At 36.8% G+C, this 16,403-nt stretch overlaps 1 protein-coding gene across 6 annotated transcripts in view; it reads left to right on the top strand.

Moving 5' to 3' along the window:
• The window catches only part of ptp4a3b (protein tyrosine phosphatase 4A3b), a 31,229-nt gene that overhangs the window by 11,544 nt on the left and 3,282 nt on the right, over nt 1-16,403 (top strand). For 2 of the 6 annotated variants that reach the window (XM_048153271.1, XM_048153272.1), the window contains exons 2-5: nt 9,140-9,756; nt 9,940-10,032; nt 14,217-14,347; nt 16,272-16,346. In XM_048153271.1, the coding sequence (XP_048009228.1) occupies nt 9,652-9,756; nt 9,940-10,032; nt 14,217-14,347; nt 16,272-16,346 (404 nt within the window). In that variant the 5' untranslated portion in view covers nt 9,140-9,651. Of the gene's footprint in view, nt 1-7,575; nt 8,019-8,093; nt 8,117-9,139; nt 9,757-9,939; nt 10,033-14,216; nt 14,348-16,271; nt 16,347-16,403 lie in introns of those variants that run through there. The other 4 variants (XM_048153274.1, XR_007179062.1, XM_048153270.1 and 1 more) reach the window with 4 other exon arrangements.

Here is a 16,403-nt window from a genome sequence, read left to right as displayed (position 1 = left end):
CACTCCTGTTGAGGTGTTAACTTCCATGGACGACCTGGACGTCTCTGTGAGATGGTTGCAGTTCCATCTTTTTAAAATTTTTGTACCACTTTTTCTTCAGTATTCTGACTGATAAGTAAATCTTCTTGTAGCCTTCACTGGTGGAAATAATTGATTTTCTTTCTCAGGTCTTGTGACATTTCTCATCCATGTGGTGCCATTGCTGACAGCATGAAATGGGAAGGGGTTTTAACACCCTTTTATAGTCAACTGTCTGCTGGACACCTGTGTAATGAATAATTAGGCTCACCTGTGGTTGAATTCTTGTTAAAGTAGACATTTGTAGTCTAAAATTTAGCTTTTCTCCAGAGACTTTCAGTGGGGTGTACTCATTTAAGTTATATTATGAACCTTACTTTGATGTTATAAGTTAAACAGATGTTATATAAAACTTAGTCCTGTCAACATTTTGGAAATTGTTTTTGTGTTCATTGAGATATTGTTTAAAATGTTACTTTTCAAAGGGGGTGTACTCATTTACGCTGAGCACTGTATGACTGGTAACAAATTACACATCACACTAACATGCAGAGCAACGTGTGCATGTGTGCACATGTTTAAGACTCGGAGTAAAAAATTAGACCTCATATGTTCAAGTTCAAGTCTGAACTGCAAATTTGTATAGCAAAAAAAAAAAAAAAAAAGAGGATATAACCTCATAGATTGACCGCTTGGCTCAAAACAAAGAATACAAACTTTGAATCTGCATGATTTTGGAGTGTTGCGGGAAGGTGGAGTTACTTCTTAAGAATCTGAAGTAATTTGCATGTTCAAAGCCTAACACGAATACACTTTAGTATATAGGAAAATTAACCAGCCCGTCCTTTCAATTTTGTTTCTTATTCTAACCAGCATGCATGTTTTGGTCATGGTGACCTTATCACAGTGCACTGTGATCTTTGCATGCTGTTAAAGGTAATAGTTGGCACTCATTTTTACAACCTGCAGTTTTTAAAATAGGTACACTAAGGTTCTCACTAGGTGTTCATGTTTCTCAAATGGCAGAGCATGATGTTAGCCAAAGTCATGAGTTCAAATTAGAGGGAACACTTTGAATGTGTATCTTGAATTTACTACTTTGAATAAAGTGTCTGCAATAAATAATGCAAACGTACCCTAAATGTTTTGTACAAGCGAACTTTCTTGTTGCTAAGTTGACCGGACAAATGTTGATATTAAAATGATATTATCAAATTCTTGTTTGGCTGCGCTATTTGGGTTGAGTCACTATGTTGGAGGCACATTTTAGCTTTGATTGCTCATCTTATTTTATACAAATCACCTCTGCCCTAGGACATCTTTGAAGAAATGTAAAGCTGGTTGTCAGTTTGCCAAACACGAGAAAAAGTTTATCGCATTGCAAAGGTCAGTTTTTGTCATTTGCAGTTTGTTTTTGAATGTCATCGATTTACACCAGATGTTAAGTTTTATAAAAACTATTTTCAGGTACGTGGCTGAAAAGTTACTGTTGCCAGAAAATTGTTGCATCATGAGGTGATCCTCTTCAAAATGTTGTCTTGAGCAGTCTTTTAATTCTGGGTATGGCACCTGGTATCTGAGCTCTTAGGAATCTGTGCTCAGATGTCCAACCATATAAAGTTACGTGAGATGTGCGTATGATTAATTATTTTCTTCTAGCTAATTATTTAATCCAGTTGTAAAATGCGAGACCTTTCCGGGTAGCTAGGATGCTCATGTTTCAAAACAAGTTCCCAGTTATCTTTAACTCCCGACCCTCTTCATTTCGGATCTGACTAAATTTATTAGGTGACAGCTGCCGGAGGTATATTTAGAACACAGGTGGCCATGAGAGCCTTCGTGCCCTGCAGTCCCCCTCCAGTCAAGTGCAGAACCGAGGCAGAACAAAGCCAGCCCAGTTCTCAACGCACACTCACCTGTCAAATACAGGTTCACCTGCGCCAACAGAAAGACACCTGCAGACCTGTTCAATGAACTAACACCTCCTACACTCTTCATGTTGCCCTGTCATTTATACCATTTTTTTACGTTTAGATTCCCTTCTCTGTCCAAACAAAATCTATGAATGTGGTAGTGTTAATGTCTCTGGTCATTTTGGATAAGTACTCAATCTTAAACAGTTGAATGTTATTGAAATTTTCACAAGGCAAGTCTAATGATGACCCCAGCAGTCGAGAAAGTGTGTGTTGATGCTGCCAGTGTGGCATTTGCTGTCCATTGGCATTAGTGGAGCATGCCAGGGGAGCCCTTGCACAGAGATTACTTGAGCACAGCTGAGTGGGGAAGAGGGGAAGTTTTCCATATCACATCTTACCTTCAATAAATATTGACCTCATTTAACAGCTAAAAGTTCCAGAAGTTTTGTTCATAGTTTCCTGAAACTAATTAGAACCCAGAGACTTCTAGTAAATCTGAGACTAAGACTCTTATTGTTCCGCTTTTAATTAGGGTAGTTTGTATAAAATAATTGGCTCAGAATGCTGGAACACTTAGGGTGTTTGATAAAGGTTAAGAACAGTCTTCTGGGTAAACAATTGGTGGAGGATTCCAGAGCCCTAGATTTCCAGATTGTTCACTGTGGCTGTGAGTTGAGCTCCTTATCAACATGGATAATAGCCTAGGCCATAGCCTCTTTTTATCCCCTTTATCCTTTTTTTTTTTTTTTTTTTTTTTTTTTATCAGTGCTGTGATGAGGGGGCCCACTAAGGTCTGCTATGGTGGATTCTACTTATTAGGCCCAGAAGAAAGGGCACCCATTCATTTAAAAAAAAAAAAAAAGTTCCAGGACTGTGAATTTAATTTTTCAGCAAGTGTAATTAATAATATGTGACCTGTGCTGGCAAAATGAGTTGCAATGAGCAAATTTTCGAAAGTGAGTTATTTTCACAGTCTCTATTAAAAAAACTTCAAAATTATGCATGATTTGTTGGAATCAGAACAAATGTCTGAGCTAAACCTGTTTGAAGTCGATAGTCAGCGAAGTCAATTTTGAGAAAAATCGAGTTAACGTTTTCTGAAGGTTCCAAAACAAAATCGCCTAGCAATCATATCTTAAAATCCCTGTTAATAACACCTAATTTGGCACACACACCTCATCAAAACCAAATATCTATTGGAAAAATATATATTCAACTTTTTTCAATATTTTACTTCAGTATATTGAAAGGTGCCCAAGAATGCTTTTTCACAAGATGTAATATAAGTCTAAGGTGTCCCCTGAATGTGTCTGTGAAGTTTCAGCTCAAAATACCCCATAGATTTTTTTAAATTAATTTTTTAACTGCCTATTTTGGGGCATCATTAACTATGCACTGATTTTTTTTTTCAGCGCGCTGCCCCTTTAATTTGCGTGCTCCCTGCCACACGAGCTCTCGATCATATTACAGCACATTTACAAAGTTCACACAGCTAATATAACCCTCAAATGGATCTTTACAAGATGTTCGTCATGCATGCTGTATGCATGCTTCGAATTATGTGAGTAAAGTATTTATTTTGATGTTTATATTTGATTCTCTATGAGTTTGAGGCTGTGCTCCGTGGCTAACGGCTAATGCTACACTGTTGGAGAGATTTATAAAGAATGAAGTTGTGTTTTATTATACATACTGCAAGTGTTTAAAAATGAAAATAGCGACGGCTCTTGTCTCTGTGAATTCAGTAAGAAACGATGGTAACTTTAACCACATTTAACAGTACATTAGCAACATGCTAACGAAACATTTAGAAAGACAATTTACAAATATCACTAAAAATATCATGTAATCATGGATCATGTCAGTTATTATTACTCCATCTGCCATTTTTCGCTGTTGTTCTTGCTTACCTAGTCTGATGATTCAGCTGTGCAGATCCAGACGTTTACTGGCTGCCCTTGTCTAATGCCTTTCATAATGTTGGGAACATGGGCTGGCATATGCAAATATTGGGGCGTACACCCCGACTGTTACGTAACTGTTATGTAAACTGTTACATGTTTTCCGGAAGTCTTTTAAACAAATGAGATTTACATAAGAAAGAGAAAGCAATGGAGTTTGAAACTTTTCCATGTACTGAACTCTTGTTATTCAACTATGCCAAGGTAAATTCAAATTTTGAATCTAGGGCACCTTTGAAGTACTGTAATTCTTCTTTATATGTGTATATCGGGATTGCACACTGTCTGAGGTGTCTTTGTTCGCACGCTTCAGATCTGTCAGTCCACGCAAGTAAGATTGATTTGTTTACATCAGCATGAGTTTGGAATGCTGCACTTTAAAACGATACCAAACTTGTGCTGAGGGGAAACACGAGTCGTGAAGCGAGTAGAGAAAAATGGCATTTTTGATGGACAAAGGAAAGGTACTCCTTTTTAGAAAACATACAAATAGAGATACTTTTAGATGTTTAATTGCTATTTGAAGCATTTGGATTGCTAGACGAGGGCTTAATGAATTTTTGTGAAAATAATTTTTGTATAATTTTAGGTGTGTAGGTGACTTTTAGGCATTTAGGACTTTAGTTATTCCAAAATGTTTAGTGCCAGAAAAATTATTTTTAATAATTACAGATTTAATTCCAGCATTATTTTTTTTTAAATCATTGCAAAATGAATGTTTTTAATCAATCTAATATTCATATATATCATTTTAACTTTTAATTTAAGAATTTATTTTTTTAATCATTACAGATTATTTAATTCCAGAATTAATATATATTTATTATCATTACAAAATGTTGAATTCCCAAATTAATTATTTTTTTTAATCATTCTAGAATGTTTAATGTGCAGCCTTTAGCTTTGATAGTATTCATAATTCAGCGTTTCATGGTACCTTATTGCTTAAATAAATTTCTGTAGGATTTTTCTCTCTGATTCCAGTCTGCACTTTCTGCCATGACGAGAGCTCTGGCACAGATGAGTCATGTGTTTGTTGTTTGATCACTTGGAACACTTGCCCTTGATGATGTCATTTGCATTTAATCCTTCATTTAATTGGCCTTTTTGAAGCCAAGCCAGGACTTCTGGGAAAAAAACTTTGCTGGTGCCTATTGTGTAAACTTGTTTACAAACAAGCCTTGTTGATCACTGAGTCTGTTTAATTCAAAAGCTGTAAGGTTCAGTCCGTGTTTATTAATTAGGGCCCGAGCACACATGTTGCGAGGATCCTATTGGAATTGTTCCTTTTTTTTTTTCTTTTTTTTTGTTTTTATGCTTTTTTCTCTGCCCCATGTTTAATCTTGTCTTTAGTTAGACACATAAATACTATTGGCATCTTGACAGTACAAATAAGTGTACATTCATAGGTCGGAGTGTCTATATTTACCTCAGAGTCTACAGAGCACCTGAAAACACACTGCACTACTGGGCAAAGAGACCTATCCAACCCTCCAGCTTTATGTAAAAGGATTTGGCTCAAGATGTGCTAAGCCCTCAACAAGAGTGGCAGGGTAACTATAGGAGTGTCTATGGTGTGTCTGTTTTCTTATCTGTTAAGTCCTACATAATGTGATGTGGTTTAGGCATCAAAATGATAACCTCCTGAAGAAATAAGTTGCTGTCTAATTTTGTGGTTTTTCTCTCCACTCTTGATCAAATGTTATGTTGCTGATCTGCTGTGTAGAACCGTTTCTTTCAACTGTATGATTTCCACCATTTTTTTTTTCCTATCAAAATACAACCTATAGAGACCCTATATTTAAAGGGACAGTTCACCTAAAATGAAAATTCTGTCATCATTTACTCACCCTCATGTCATGACTTACTTTCTTCTGTGGAATACAAAACTATATTTTGAAATATCAATATTTCGATGCATCAATACTGAAATATCTGAAACTGTTCCAATACTCCTTTTCTGCAGTATCGATACACCGATACCAGCTGCATGTTCTCACACTCTCTTCTCTCCGACGACGAATTGACACACACCCACCTCCTTCTCACTCACTCATCTCATTCGTTCCGGTTGAACAGTGCTTGCATTGCCCATAATTGTATTCATTCCCGCAGGTTTCGCACTCACTCATATCAAAAGTGCTTTCACCACTGATCTATACAAGTGGCGTTCTCATAAAGCCACCACTCAAACAGCTCGCAAGTACCAAATTGACTTCTTTTTCATGGCTTATTGCACTTAAACAGTCAAATACACAAAAAATTGTCAAAATGCCCGTCTTGCTGTGTATTTGGGTAAATACAGTCAGTTTTGGAACGTAAATAGTTGAGAGAAAACGCATGTTGTGTAACGGTATTGGATCCGTATATAAACTCTTAAGGCCCGTTCACACCAAGAATGATAACTATAACGATAACTATATTTGTGTCCACACCAAAGAACGATAACGGTCTGTTTATTTTAAGCTCACTTGCTGTGGTTTCAAAGTGTGTATAACATGTTTTTGCTGTTCTTGTTGCATTTACACGGCTTTAACCAGCAGATGTCCTCAGCATGCAGTGTTTCAAGTGAATAGCTGGCTTAATTGATCTAATCTAACAGTGAATTTAACTGAAGAAGTCAATATAGTGGAATGAAAACAACGCCTAGTCTTCTTCACTACAACTTAAACGGAAGCAAGACAATGTTGTCGAAACTAGCACTGGATACCTGAGGTAACATTCATTTTATGTTACACTGTTTGCTAGCCTGGCATAATGATCTCATCCCTGTTAATATTCTCACCATTTATTCTGAAGGTATGACTGATTGTTTTCCATATATCTATTTTCTTTAAAGTATCTTTGAAAAGGGGGTTTGACTTGTCAAACTGTGGTGGCTTTCTGGACCTTGGCGATTAACTTCTCCGCAATGTCGTCTGCCATTTTAAATGCGCAAGTCCTTAAATTAGAATGGATTCTGATTGGTTGTCAGTGTTTTATCGTTTAACGGCTGGAAAAAAATCATTCTGAAATTGATCCCAATGATATCGTTATCGTTATCTTTATAGTTATCGTTCTTGGTGTGAACAGGCCTTTAAAGTGACAGCAGCCAAATAAACCTGCTGCTGTCTGTCATGTTAATCAAAGAACAAAAGACAAAGAGAAAATCATTCACTGCTCTTGACTGGATAACTTTTGTAATTTTTATTGTAAGCATTAAAGTAAGCATGTAAGCATTTTACAATGAAAACTATCCAGTGTTATTTTACATTTTATTAATTTAATTTCTGTAGTATTTCTTACCTGAATATTACTGTTAGACCCACATGAAAACTTAAAGCCATGTTTATTTCATTTTTCCTCTTTATTCTATTGTATTTATTAGTACAATCTGTGGTATCAAAAATGATATTGAATATCGATATATTTTCCAAGGTATCGTGTCGAAGTTGGAAATTCCAGTATCGTGACAACAATTTTGAAGAATGTTCAACATTGGACCCTATGGACTTTCATTGTATGGACAAAAAACAGAGATATGTTTTTTAAAATATCTTTTGTGTCCCATTGAAGAAAGTAAGTCATACAATTTTGGAATGACATGAGGGTGAGTAAATTGACATTATAATTTTTGGGTGAACTATTCCTTGAAGGCAGTCAATTGACATATTCTTTCCTGAATCATGTTGTGAAAATATTCTTAAATTTACATGGTCAAACAGGGAAATATGTGAGTTTTAAACTTCTTACAGTCAAGGTAACTTTTTACTGGAGTAGTTTCTGGTTACATTCTTGTTGCAGCATGGAATGAAGTGTGTATTATACCTCACAGCTTATGCCAAAACATAAACAAGACATGTGTACATGGTGATACCTATTAGGTTCATTGGCCATGCTATTTTTATATTGGGATGGAAAGAGAGAGGTGGGGGGTGGATTGGTCACCACTCCTCCTAAGAGCATTACGAGTGCGTTTGTTTGTGACATTAGCAGAGTGTGCTGTCACTGTCATATGGCAAGCCAAGGCAGCCTCGACTGGTTTAGAACAGAGACAGTTATTACGGATCGCAACTGTTCACCCTCCACTGTTCCCACCAGAGCCCTGGGCTTAATCCTGAGCAGAACGCAGCCTGTCACAGAGGTAAGGGGTGACAACTCTCACGAGTCACGGGGGAGATCAGACAGAACCGTTCCGCATGATTTTCTCACGTGTTATTGGGAAAAAGACATGTACCTGAGGTTTCTTGGTGTTTTACTACTACTTTTTTTCATGTGTGTGTGCTTATATGAAGTTTAAATGGTTGTTCTGTCTTTAAAATGTTCTGTCTCGTTGTTTGAGAAGTTGGCATAGGTGAGCGCTGCATGCGCTGATATCAAACCCTCTGCTGTTCATTGTGTGTAATTCTGTGATAATTTACTCACCCTCATGTAGTTCCAAGCCTGTATGATTTTATTTCTTTTGTGAAACACAAAAGATATTAATAGACTTTAGACATTATTGCATGTTTTTTTTTTTTTTTTTTTTTTTTTTGTTTGTTTGTTTTTTACATTTAATATAAAGCGAATAGTAATAGTAAGTCATTTTGAATCTTCTGAGGGTGAATAAATGATGATTTTTTTTGGGGGGGGGGACTATCCATTTAATTGCAACACCAATGAGTTTGAAATGAGTTTAAATTCTGCTTCTATTGTGTTGTCTGATGTGTTGAATAATCATAATTTGTGACTTACAAACATATAATTATTTTAACTATTTGTCCATTTAAATCTTAAATCCATTACCTTAACTCTTTCTTTTTTGCTTTATTCACTTTTGTCTAAAGACATATTTCTACATTTTCTTTCAAACCTTTCTTGAGATGTGCCAGATTCTGAAAATTCTGCTTCTATAGCTTTGTCTGATGTATCAAATATCATCATAATTTGATTTAAGAACATATTTGTGTTATTTTAACGTTTTTGTCCATTTAAATTCTATATCCTGGACCTTTTATCTCTTTTTCTTTTGCTTTTTTTAACTTCTACATTTACATTACTTACATTTTTTTCTTTGAAACATTTTTTTTTAAGTTGCCAAAGGATTTTAAGAGGATATTATATTATATTATATTATATTATATTATATTATATTATATTATATTATATTATATTATATTATATTATATTATATTATATTATATTATTAATATAGAATATGTATACAAATGAACTGGTATGTGATCATCTAAAATTTGGTCTTTTTTTTCTGTCTTCTCTTAACAGCTTTCTCCTCCAGCTTCTTGTTCGTTAATGGAGTTCCGGCAGGGCAGCGGTGATTACTGCCACGCCCAACATCGCAACGCTTGATCACGGGTGGATACGCCCAGAATCTGTCCCTGAATGTCCAGAGAAACGTCTTCTCTGCTCTTCTCTTGCTGGTCTTTCTGACTGACCACTTTGTTGTGCGCCAAATGGGTTAACTGGCGTCGCGGCACCTGGCATTTAGCTACCGGACACTGTTCCACCTGTCTAGTTGCCAGAGTATCCCTATCAAGAGGAAGAGGCAGATTTGTTAGAAGAGGAAGACTCTTGTGGCCTCTAACTTCCCAGAAAGGCAGCTTTCAATTTTATATACTGATTAGTAGTGATTTATCACAGAAGATCCTGCAAATACCTTCACTGTGATCTGCTGTAACACTGCTCTAGGTCAGAGTAGTGCTGTACTGTGAGTGGAGCTCGGTGGATCCTGGCCCGGATTGGGTGCTGTGTTTTCTGTAGAGTGGAGGGACACCAGCATGACCAGGATGAACCGTCCGGCTCCTGTCGAGGTCTGCTACAAAAACATGCGCTTCCTTATCACGCACAATCCAACCAATGCAACGTTAAGCAGCTTCATTGAGGTGAGAGACCATTCAAACGTATGCAACAGATCATTTTAAGACATGAAAGATCAAAAACATTCTGCTCTGAAAGAGCCACTAATTACTGTGATGTGACATTCATGTAATTACCGCACATAAATGGATAGCAAGCAAGAACAAATGAAAAACAATCCCTCAAAACTCAAAATCTTGTTTCTTCAGGATCTGAAGAAGTATGGGGCAACAACAGTAGTGCGTGTGTGTGAAATCACCTATGATAAGACGCCACTGGAAAAGGATGGAATTACTGTCATGGTGAGATATATTTCCCTGTCATACTATAAATAAGTGTCTGCTGTAAAGTATTTTTTAAAAGTACATTTTCCTCTGCTGCCTCCCATGCTGTCCTTTCATTTTTTTGTTTGAAAACCGACATGAGTTTTGAGTAATGTTAAAACTAGATAGACTGATAATTGCCTCTTAGTAATAATAATTTATCATTTTGTCAAAGCAGAAATAAAACAATGATTAAAAACTATCATCAGATGAACATCAACAACAGTTAATGGATGCTTACATTAAAATAATCAATATCCGTATACATCATCAAAAAAAGTTATCAGTCAGTCTAGTTAAAATGATTGTATTGTGTTAGAAGCTATAGATCTCAGTGTAATACTAGCACTGATCATTTTCTTGGCTTTTGTACCTTTTGTTTTTTGATGCATTTTCATCTTGCACCTTCTGTACTGATTTGTGTGTGTATGTGTCTGATGCACATACACTCGCTGTCACCTGAACGTAATAATCTTGGACAGTTTCCCAATCATGAGTGTGTCACTCCATGCTATCCGTCCTTTAATTAACACTTCTGCTTTACTGCAGTGATGCTACTGTAATTAGTGGTACTTTAATGAAGGTGATTGGCTCCCTCTGACATTATGGATTCAGACAGAGTCTTTACTTATGTAGGATGAGGTTTGTCCTGCTTAACAGAAACCACATCTACACAGCCCTACTGCGCTTATATATTCCTGGAACACACATGCTGTATGAATTGGCTGCCCAGTCATGTGATATGATGTCAAGTGGAGTGAGATGAGGTTGCTTTCTGTCTGGTGCTCCGAAGGGAGCTCTGCATTTGAGGATACAATCCTGTAACATTCTGCCAACATTCACCTTTTTTCAAACTACTTGAATCCAACATCCACATGTGTTTTCAGTTTGGCTCGTCAACATTTCCCTGTTACCATGGCAGCTGGAGAGGAGCTTGATCTATCTCCCTCTGAGCTTTTATTAAGGCTCATACATCCTTGTGCACTTTCACTCTGTTGAACTTCTCATGGAATAAGACGTATACATTACATATTTAACTTTGGTTTCTAGAAGAATTCTAGAAATGTAGCTGTCTAAGCCTCCTAGATTAACCCAAGGTCATAGTGAATTTATCCAGCACGCTGGTGCATCACAGGTTTTACTTTATAAACTGTAATGTGCATGAGAAGGGTAGCAGATGCACAGTTATGTAAATCAATTTCCTCCTCTGTGCCATCAAGGGAACAGTCAGTTTCAGCAAGAGAGAAACACTCTTGAACAGAGTCTGTTTGAAACATCGTTGCTGTGTGTTTATGCTCAGCTAGACAAGATGTAAAGCTTCAGTCCACTGCTCTCCTTCAAAAGAGCATGAAGCTTGTTAAAAACATGTCTGCATTCATCAGGATTTAGTGCTTTTGTTTAGTTTGTGAATAACTTTCAAAGCTGTTCTTCAAGATTTTAGAGAATCAACTTGGGTAGTGTACTTGGTTACTTAAAGCTGAAGTGTGTACTTTCTGTATCACAATGAAATATCAAAAATAATGACTAATTTCAAATGGGTTTTGCAGAATACTCCCCTGCCTGCTATTGGTTGAAACAAAACAGATAGTCCCGTCCCAAACTGATGCCATTGGTTGAGCCAGTGTTACTGTTGTCGTGCTGGTCTGGATTCTTAAACAAACAGAGCAATGTTTTGATAGTACTCTAGAGCCACAGTGTTTATACTTTTCTAGGAAATAAACTTAAAAATGGCTTACTTATGCTGTCATCTGAATTAAAAAAAACCCAAATAATTACACATTTTGGAAAAAAAAAAAAGAAAAAAAAAGAAAAAATGTATCCAGGAAGGATGCATTAATTTTATCAAAAGTGCATTAAAGACATTTATAATGTTAAAATAATAAATAAAAAATAATTTCTATTCCAAATGCTGTTCTTTTCAATGTTCTGTTCTTCAAAGAATCCTGAAAAAAATAAATCACAGTTTTCACAAATTTAAGCAGCACATCTGTTTTCGACACTGATAAAAATAAATGTTTGTTGAGCACCACCATATCAAGAGATATGAATGATTTCTGAAGGCACATAAATAAATTTCATTTTAAAATGTACTAAAATAGAAAACAGTTATTTTAAATTGAAAAAATTTCACAATAATACATTTTTACTGTATTTTTGATCAAATAAATGCCTTCTTAAAAAGACATGAATAAATCCTCCCAAAAATAGCAAGCCCAAACTTTTGAAACTTTATTTTGTCTTTAAAGGTAGTGTAGTTGTCATTGCATTTTCGGCTGGTGTAGAAGAAAGGTTTTTAATTTAGAAAAAAAAAACCTTTACCTTTAAAGTTGAAATGTTTAATTGCTGCACCAAGTTTCTTCTATCGACCTGCCCTAAACTCTCACCCTTGATATAGAATTTCATATGTCAGATTGTTCAAGGATATTTTGAATGCCTTAGTATTTGCACATCTCAACTCGAGTCAACCTGAGAATGTTTCCTTAGTTTTCTCTTTATGTTGACTTTCCTTTGCTCTCTCCCCCCCCCCCCCCACACACACTTCTGCTCTTTATAAGAGGAGATTAGGCAATGGCTTTGCAGGGGGTCAAAACATGGGATTGGGATTTCCTCTCCATTGCAATCAACTCCAGATGGATTATAACAGTCATCCTCCCCGTTTTTACACTGTTTGATCAGAAATGTTCTGTGAACTTGATGATCGGTTGTGTGGTGTCATTTCAGTGTAAGATTAACCTGTGGATTTGCACATTTTCGATCCAATTTGTCTCATAGAAGATGGTAGAAAGTCCAGATACACTGTTTAAAACAAACCGAAAAGTATAAATCATACTAAAACGACCATCTAAACTGTTTTGTAATTCATTAAAGATCACGAAGCAACAATTATTCTTTTTGATGAGAGAACCGATCAGTGAGTGGATGTGTTGACATTTGTGTGCATTATGTCAGTATCTAATTCTCCAAAGTTTAAGTTTAAAAAGTTTAAAATCAAGATCTCCTTTAAAGGAAGTAATGAAACTGAAGTGTTGGTTGACAGCAAACAGGTGCCTCAAACTTCTCCCGCTCTCTTATAAGCAGAGGCTCAAGTTGCTGGAGGAATAGAAGGTATTCGATTCAAGGAAAATGGCAGGGCATTTTCCACAATTAGGCCCCACACTGCTGGTTCTGGAGTCGGTGTGCTCTGGCAAGAGTACAGAGCACTTCCATCTTGGAATGGACTCCTGGAATTAATAGCCTACTGTTGACATACCAGACAAGGAGGGGCCTATTAACCTCTTAGTGGATTAAAATGTTATTTTTAAACTAGGAGATTCTCATAGACAGTCCTCATAGAAAACTCGCTCCCTATAAATGTCCCCTTTTCTGAGAAAGCAGCGATGCAGAACACCATGCTCTGTTTGTCAGTGTATTTTGACCCAGCACATTTGTGTTTTTAATACATCATTCAGATTCATTCTTCCATGAAAGAAAAAGTCTTTAATATCTGCAAGTGAGTCAGATTGTGCCTAGACTGAATGTGTTTGTTCTGATCTGCTGATGCATTTATCAAAACTGTTTCTTTGAAGCATAGAGAGCATGTGATTATCCATCCACAGATCAAGTCGTAAAATTATAAAGAAATTGACAATTTAAAGTGTTAGTTTACCTGTCATTGTCTCATCCCCAAGTCATTTTAAACATGTATGACTTTTATTTCTCTGCTGAACATAGAGATATTCTTTTGTCCGTACAAATTGTATGAACCATCCTTGTAAATATTAAAGACTTGGATAAAACAGCTTATTGAATGCAATGTCTTAGTGATAATTCCCTGTTTCAATCTTACATAATAATATTTCTGATGATTTAGCTCTTGCACATGGTGTTAAATCGAGCTGTTAGTGACAGATCAGATTGAAGTGGTGGAATTGACAGGACGAGAGAACGTGCCATGTTTGCCATTGCAGAACTTGTGAAAATCACACAGGAATCATCAAAGGGATTCGCAGGCTACTGTGAATCTGCATGCTGAAGCATTATAGATCACCACCTGCTGGTGGTGACTGGAATCATTTGTTTCATTCTTATCTGCTATTTTGTGTCTCTCTATGTGGGTGTTTCCCTTTCATAGGAAACTTAGGGACATACAGACATATAGTTATCCTTCTGTTTCTCTCCCTCAGGATTGGCCGTTCGATGACGGTGCACCTCCTCCTACCAAGATCGTGGATGACTGGCTTAGTCTGTTGAAGAATAAGTTCTGTGAGGATCCAGGCTGCTGTGTGGCTGTGCACTGTGTGGCCGGACTGGGCCGGTGAGTGAAGGAGAACAGCATCACATCACATCATCCTGTTATCACAGACGTGCTCCTAAGTCCAAGGCTATAACCACGTGTGTGGTATGTTAAAATTAAACATAACTTTATCAAACCAGGGCTGTGCGCACACTGAATCGGATTAAAAAATCACATTTTGTACTCTGATATTCCAGTGAGGAATTATGTGGTAACAAAAACACGCACACCTAACGGCTAAAATAATTGCCCATTTTTATTTGTTACAATCAACTAGGTAAATGTAAATGATTATTCTGATGGGACATTGTCTGAAAATCGGCCCTTTCAAAATCCTATTATAATAAAAAAATAAATAAAATGAGTACAAGGATGTCTAGAATTTTATGAACAATTTTGGAATTTTGGCTGTTCAAATGAATGTTCTTATTGTTAACTAAAATGAAAACGATAAACATTTTTGTTAATTGAATTAAATCTGAAATAAAATATAAATATTACATGAAAAACTTAAACTTGAAAAAATTTGAGTATTTAAAATTGTTGCCCTGGCAACTAACTGAATAAAAATTTTAATTGAAGTACTAAAATGACTAAAACTGAAATAAAAATAAAGCTAAAAAGAAATAATAAAACTAAAATTAAAATCCAACTGAAAACATAAAAGCTAATTGAATATATTAATAAATACTATAGTATATAAATTATACTAAAATAACATTGGTTCAAGTGGAAATCTGTTGAACCTTTTACGGTATTCTCTAGGCACAGATTCAGTATAGTCCTAGTAATTTCCCAGCCTGCTTTTGGTGACTGTTCAGATTTGTAGACGTGCAAATGCTCATCTGAATTTGATGGGTCAGGCTTTATGTGGCTCGCTTCTCTCTCTTAAAAAAAATTCTCAAACATATCAACAGCCTTTCCCAGGATCTGTTGCTCTTTTTCCCTCAGAATGCAATCAAGGACTGTGTGTGATATCTCTGGCAGAGCTTTAAGCTGGCTTGTGTTAGTGTAGTGTTTGAGTTCTACTGTTTACATTTGGTTTCTCAATGTTTTTATTTTTTTTTTATTTTTGTTTTACCCCAAATACCCCTCAGCGACAGGCCTCTCATTCTTGGCCTGTGTCCTCTCCAGGTCAAACCCATTCTCTCTGCCTGACCGCTGTGTGCCAAAACCAACCATCCACATGGACACACAATATTAATTCAAGTTTATTATTCGAGCCACAAAGGTTGACGTCCGAAGACGAAACAGGAAGCAGATGATAAGCAGCTCTCTTAATTGCTCCTCTGTATCTCTTTTCAGTGGAGAATCCTGGTGTAGTGTCAGTGTTGCCCTCTTATCTGGCCAGCTGTCAAAACACACAGACCTTAATTAAGTTGCGGGGCTCAAACTGTCGAGCCAGACGGTCAAATGCAGGAGTGGTAGGCTAATGACAGTCCGGTTTACCCTGCCTGCCCTCCTTCCACTTTGACCCCTGACCGCTTCTGCCGACAAGTAAAGCACCAGTCTCTCTGACGTAGGTTTCAGCTCCTGTGGGAGCCCTCAGCAGTTTTTGACAGGGAGCCAATGTTTGCTTTAGTAGGCCGAGTTTGTGTTGTTACGCATTGGAAAGGGGCACACTAAGTGGAGACTTCAAAGCTGTCAGGACCCTGAACGGAAAAGTCTCTGCCATACAGTAGCTTTGTGTGATGAACAGACGGTAATGCAAATAGTAGAATAATGCATCTTACCACTCACAAAAATTTAACGTACTATAACCACAAACCTGTTCTCACATGCATTAATGATATCCTTGCGGAGAAGGGTTAAATGGTATACTTTTCCTGGAAGCCTATTGTTTCTGGGGGCTGCGCACACACGCAAGCTGTTTGAGGAGGTGATGTTTCCTGGTATTAAACACTGTGTGTGTGTGTGTGTGTGTGTGTGTGTATATATGTTGCAGGGCTCCGGTGCTGGTGGCTCTGGCACTTATAGAGAGCGGGATGAAATATGAGGACGCCATTCAGTTCATCAGACAGTGAGTATAAATTATAGCTAACAAAACATCACCAACACCAGCAAAATAAAACACCAC

The sequence above is a fragment of the Megalobrama amblycephala genome, linkage group LG13, assembly GCF_018812025.1.
Source record: "Megalobrama amblycephala isolate DHTTF-2021 linkage group LG13, ASM1881202v1, whole genome shotgun sequence".
Lineage (NCBI taxonomy): Eukaryota > Metazoa > Chordata > Actinopteri > Cypriniformes > Xenocyprididae > Megalobrama > Megalobrama amblycephala.
Note: the sequence above shows the minus strand (reverse complement) of the source record. Positions and strands in the feature narration are given on the sequence as shown.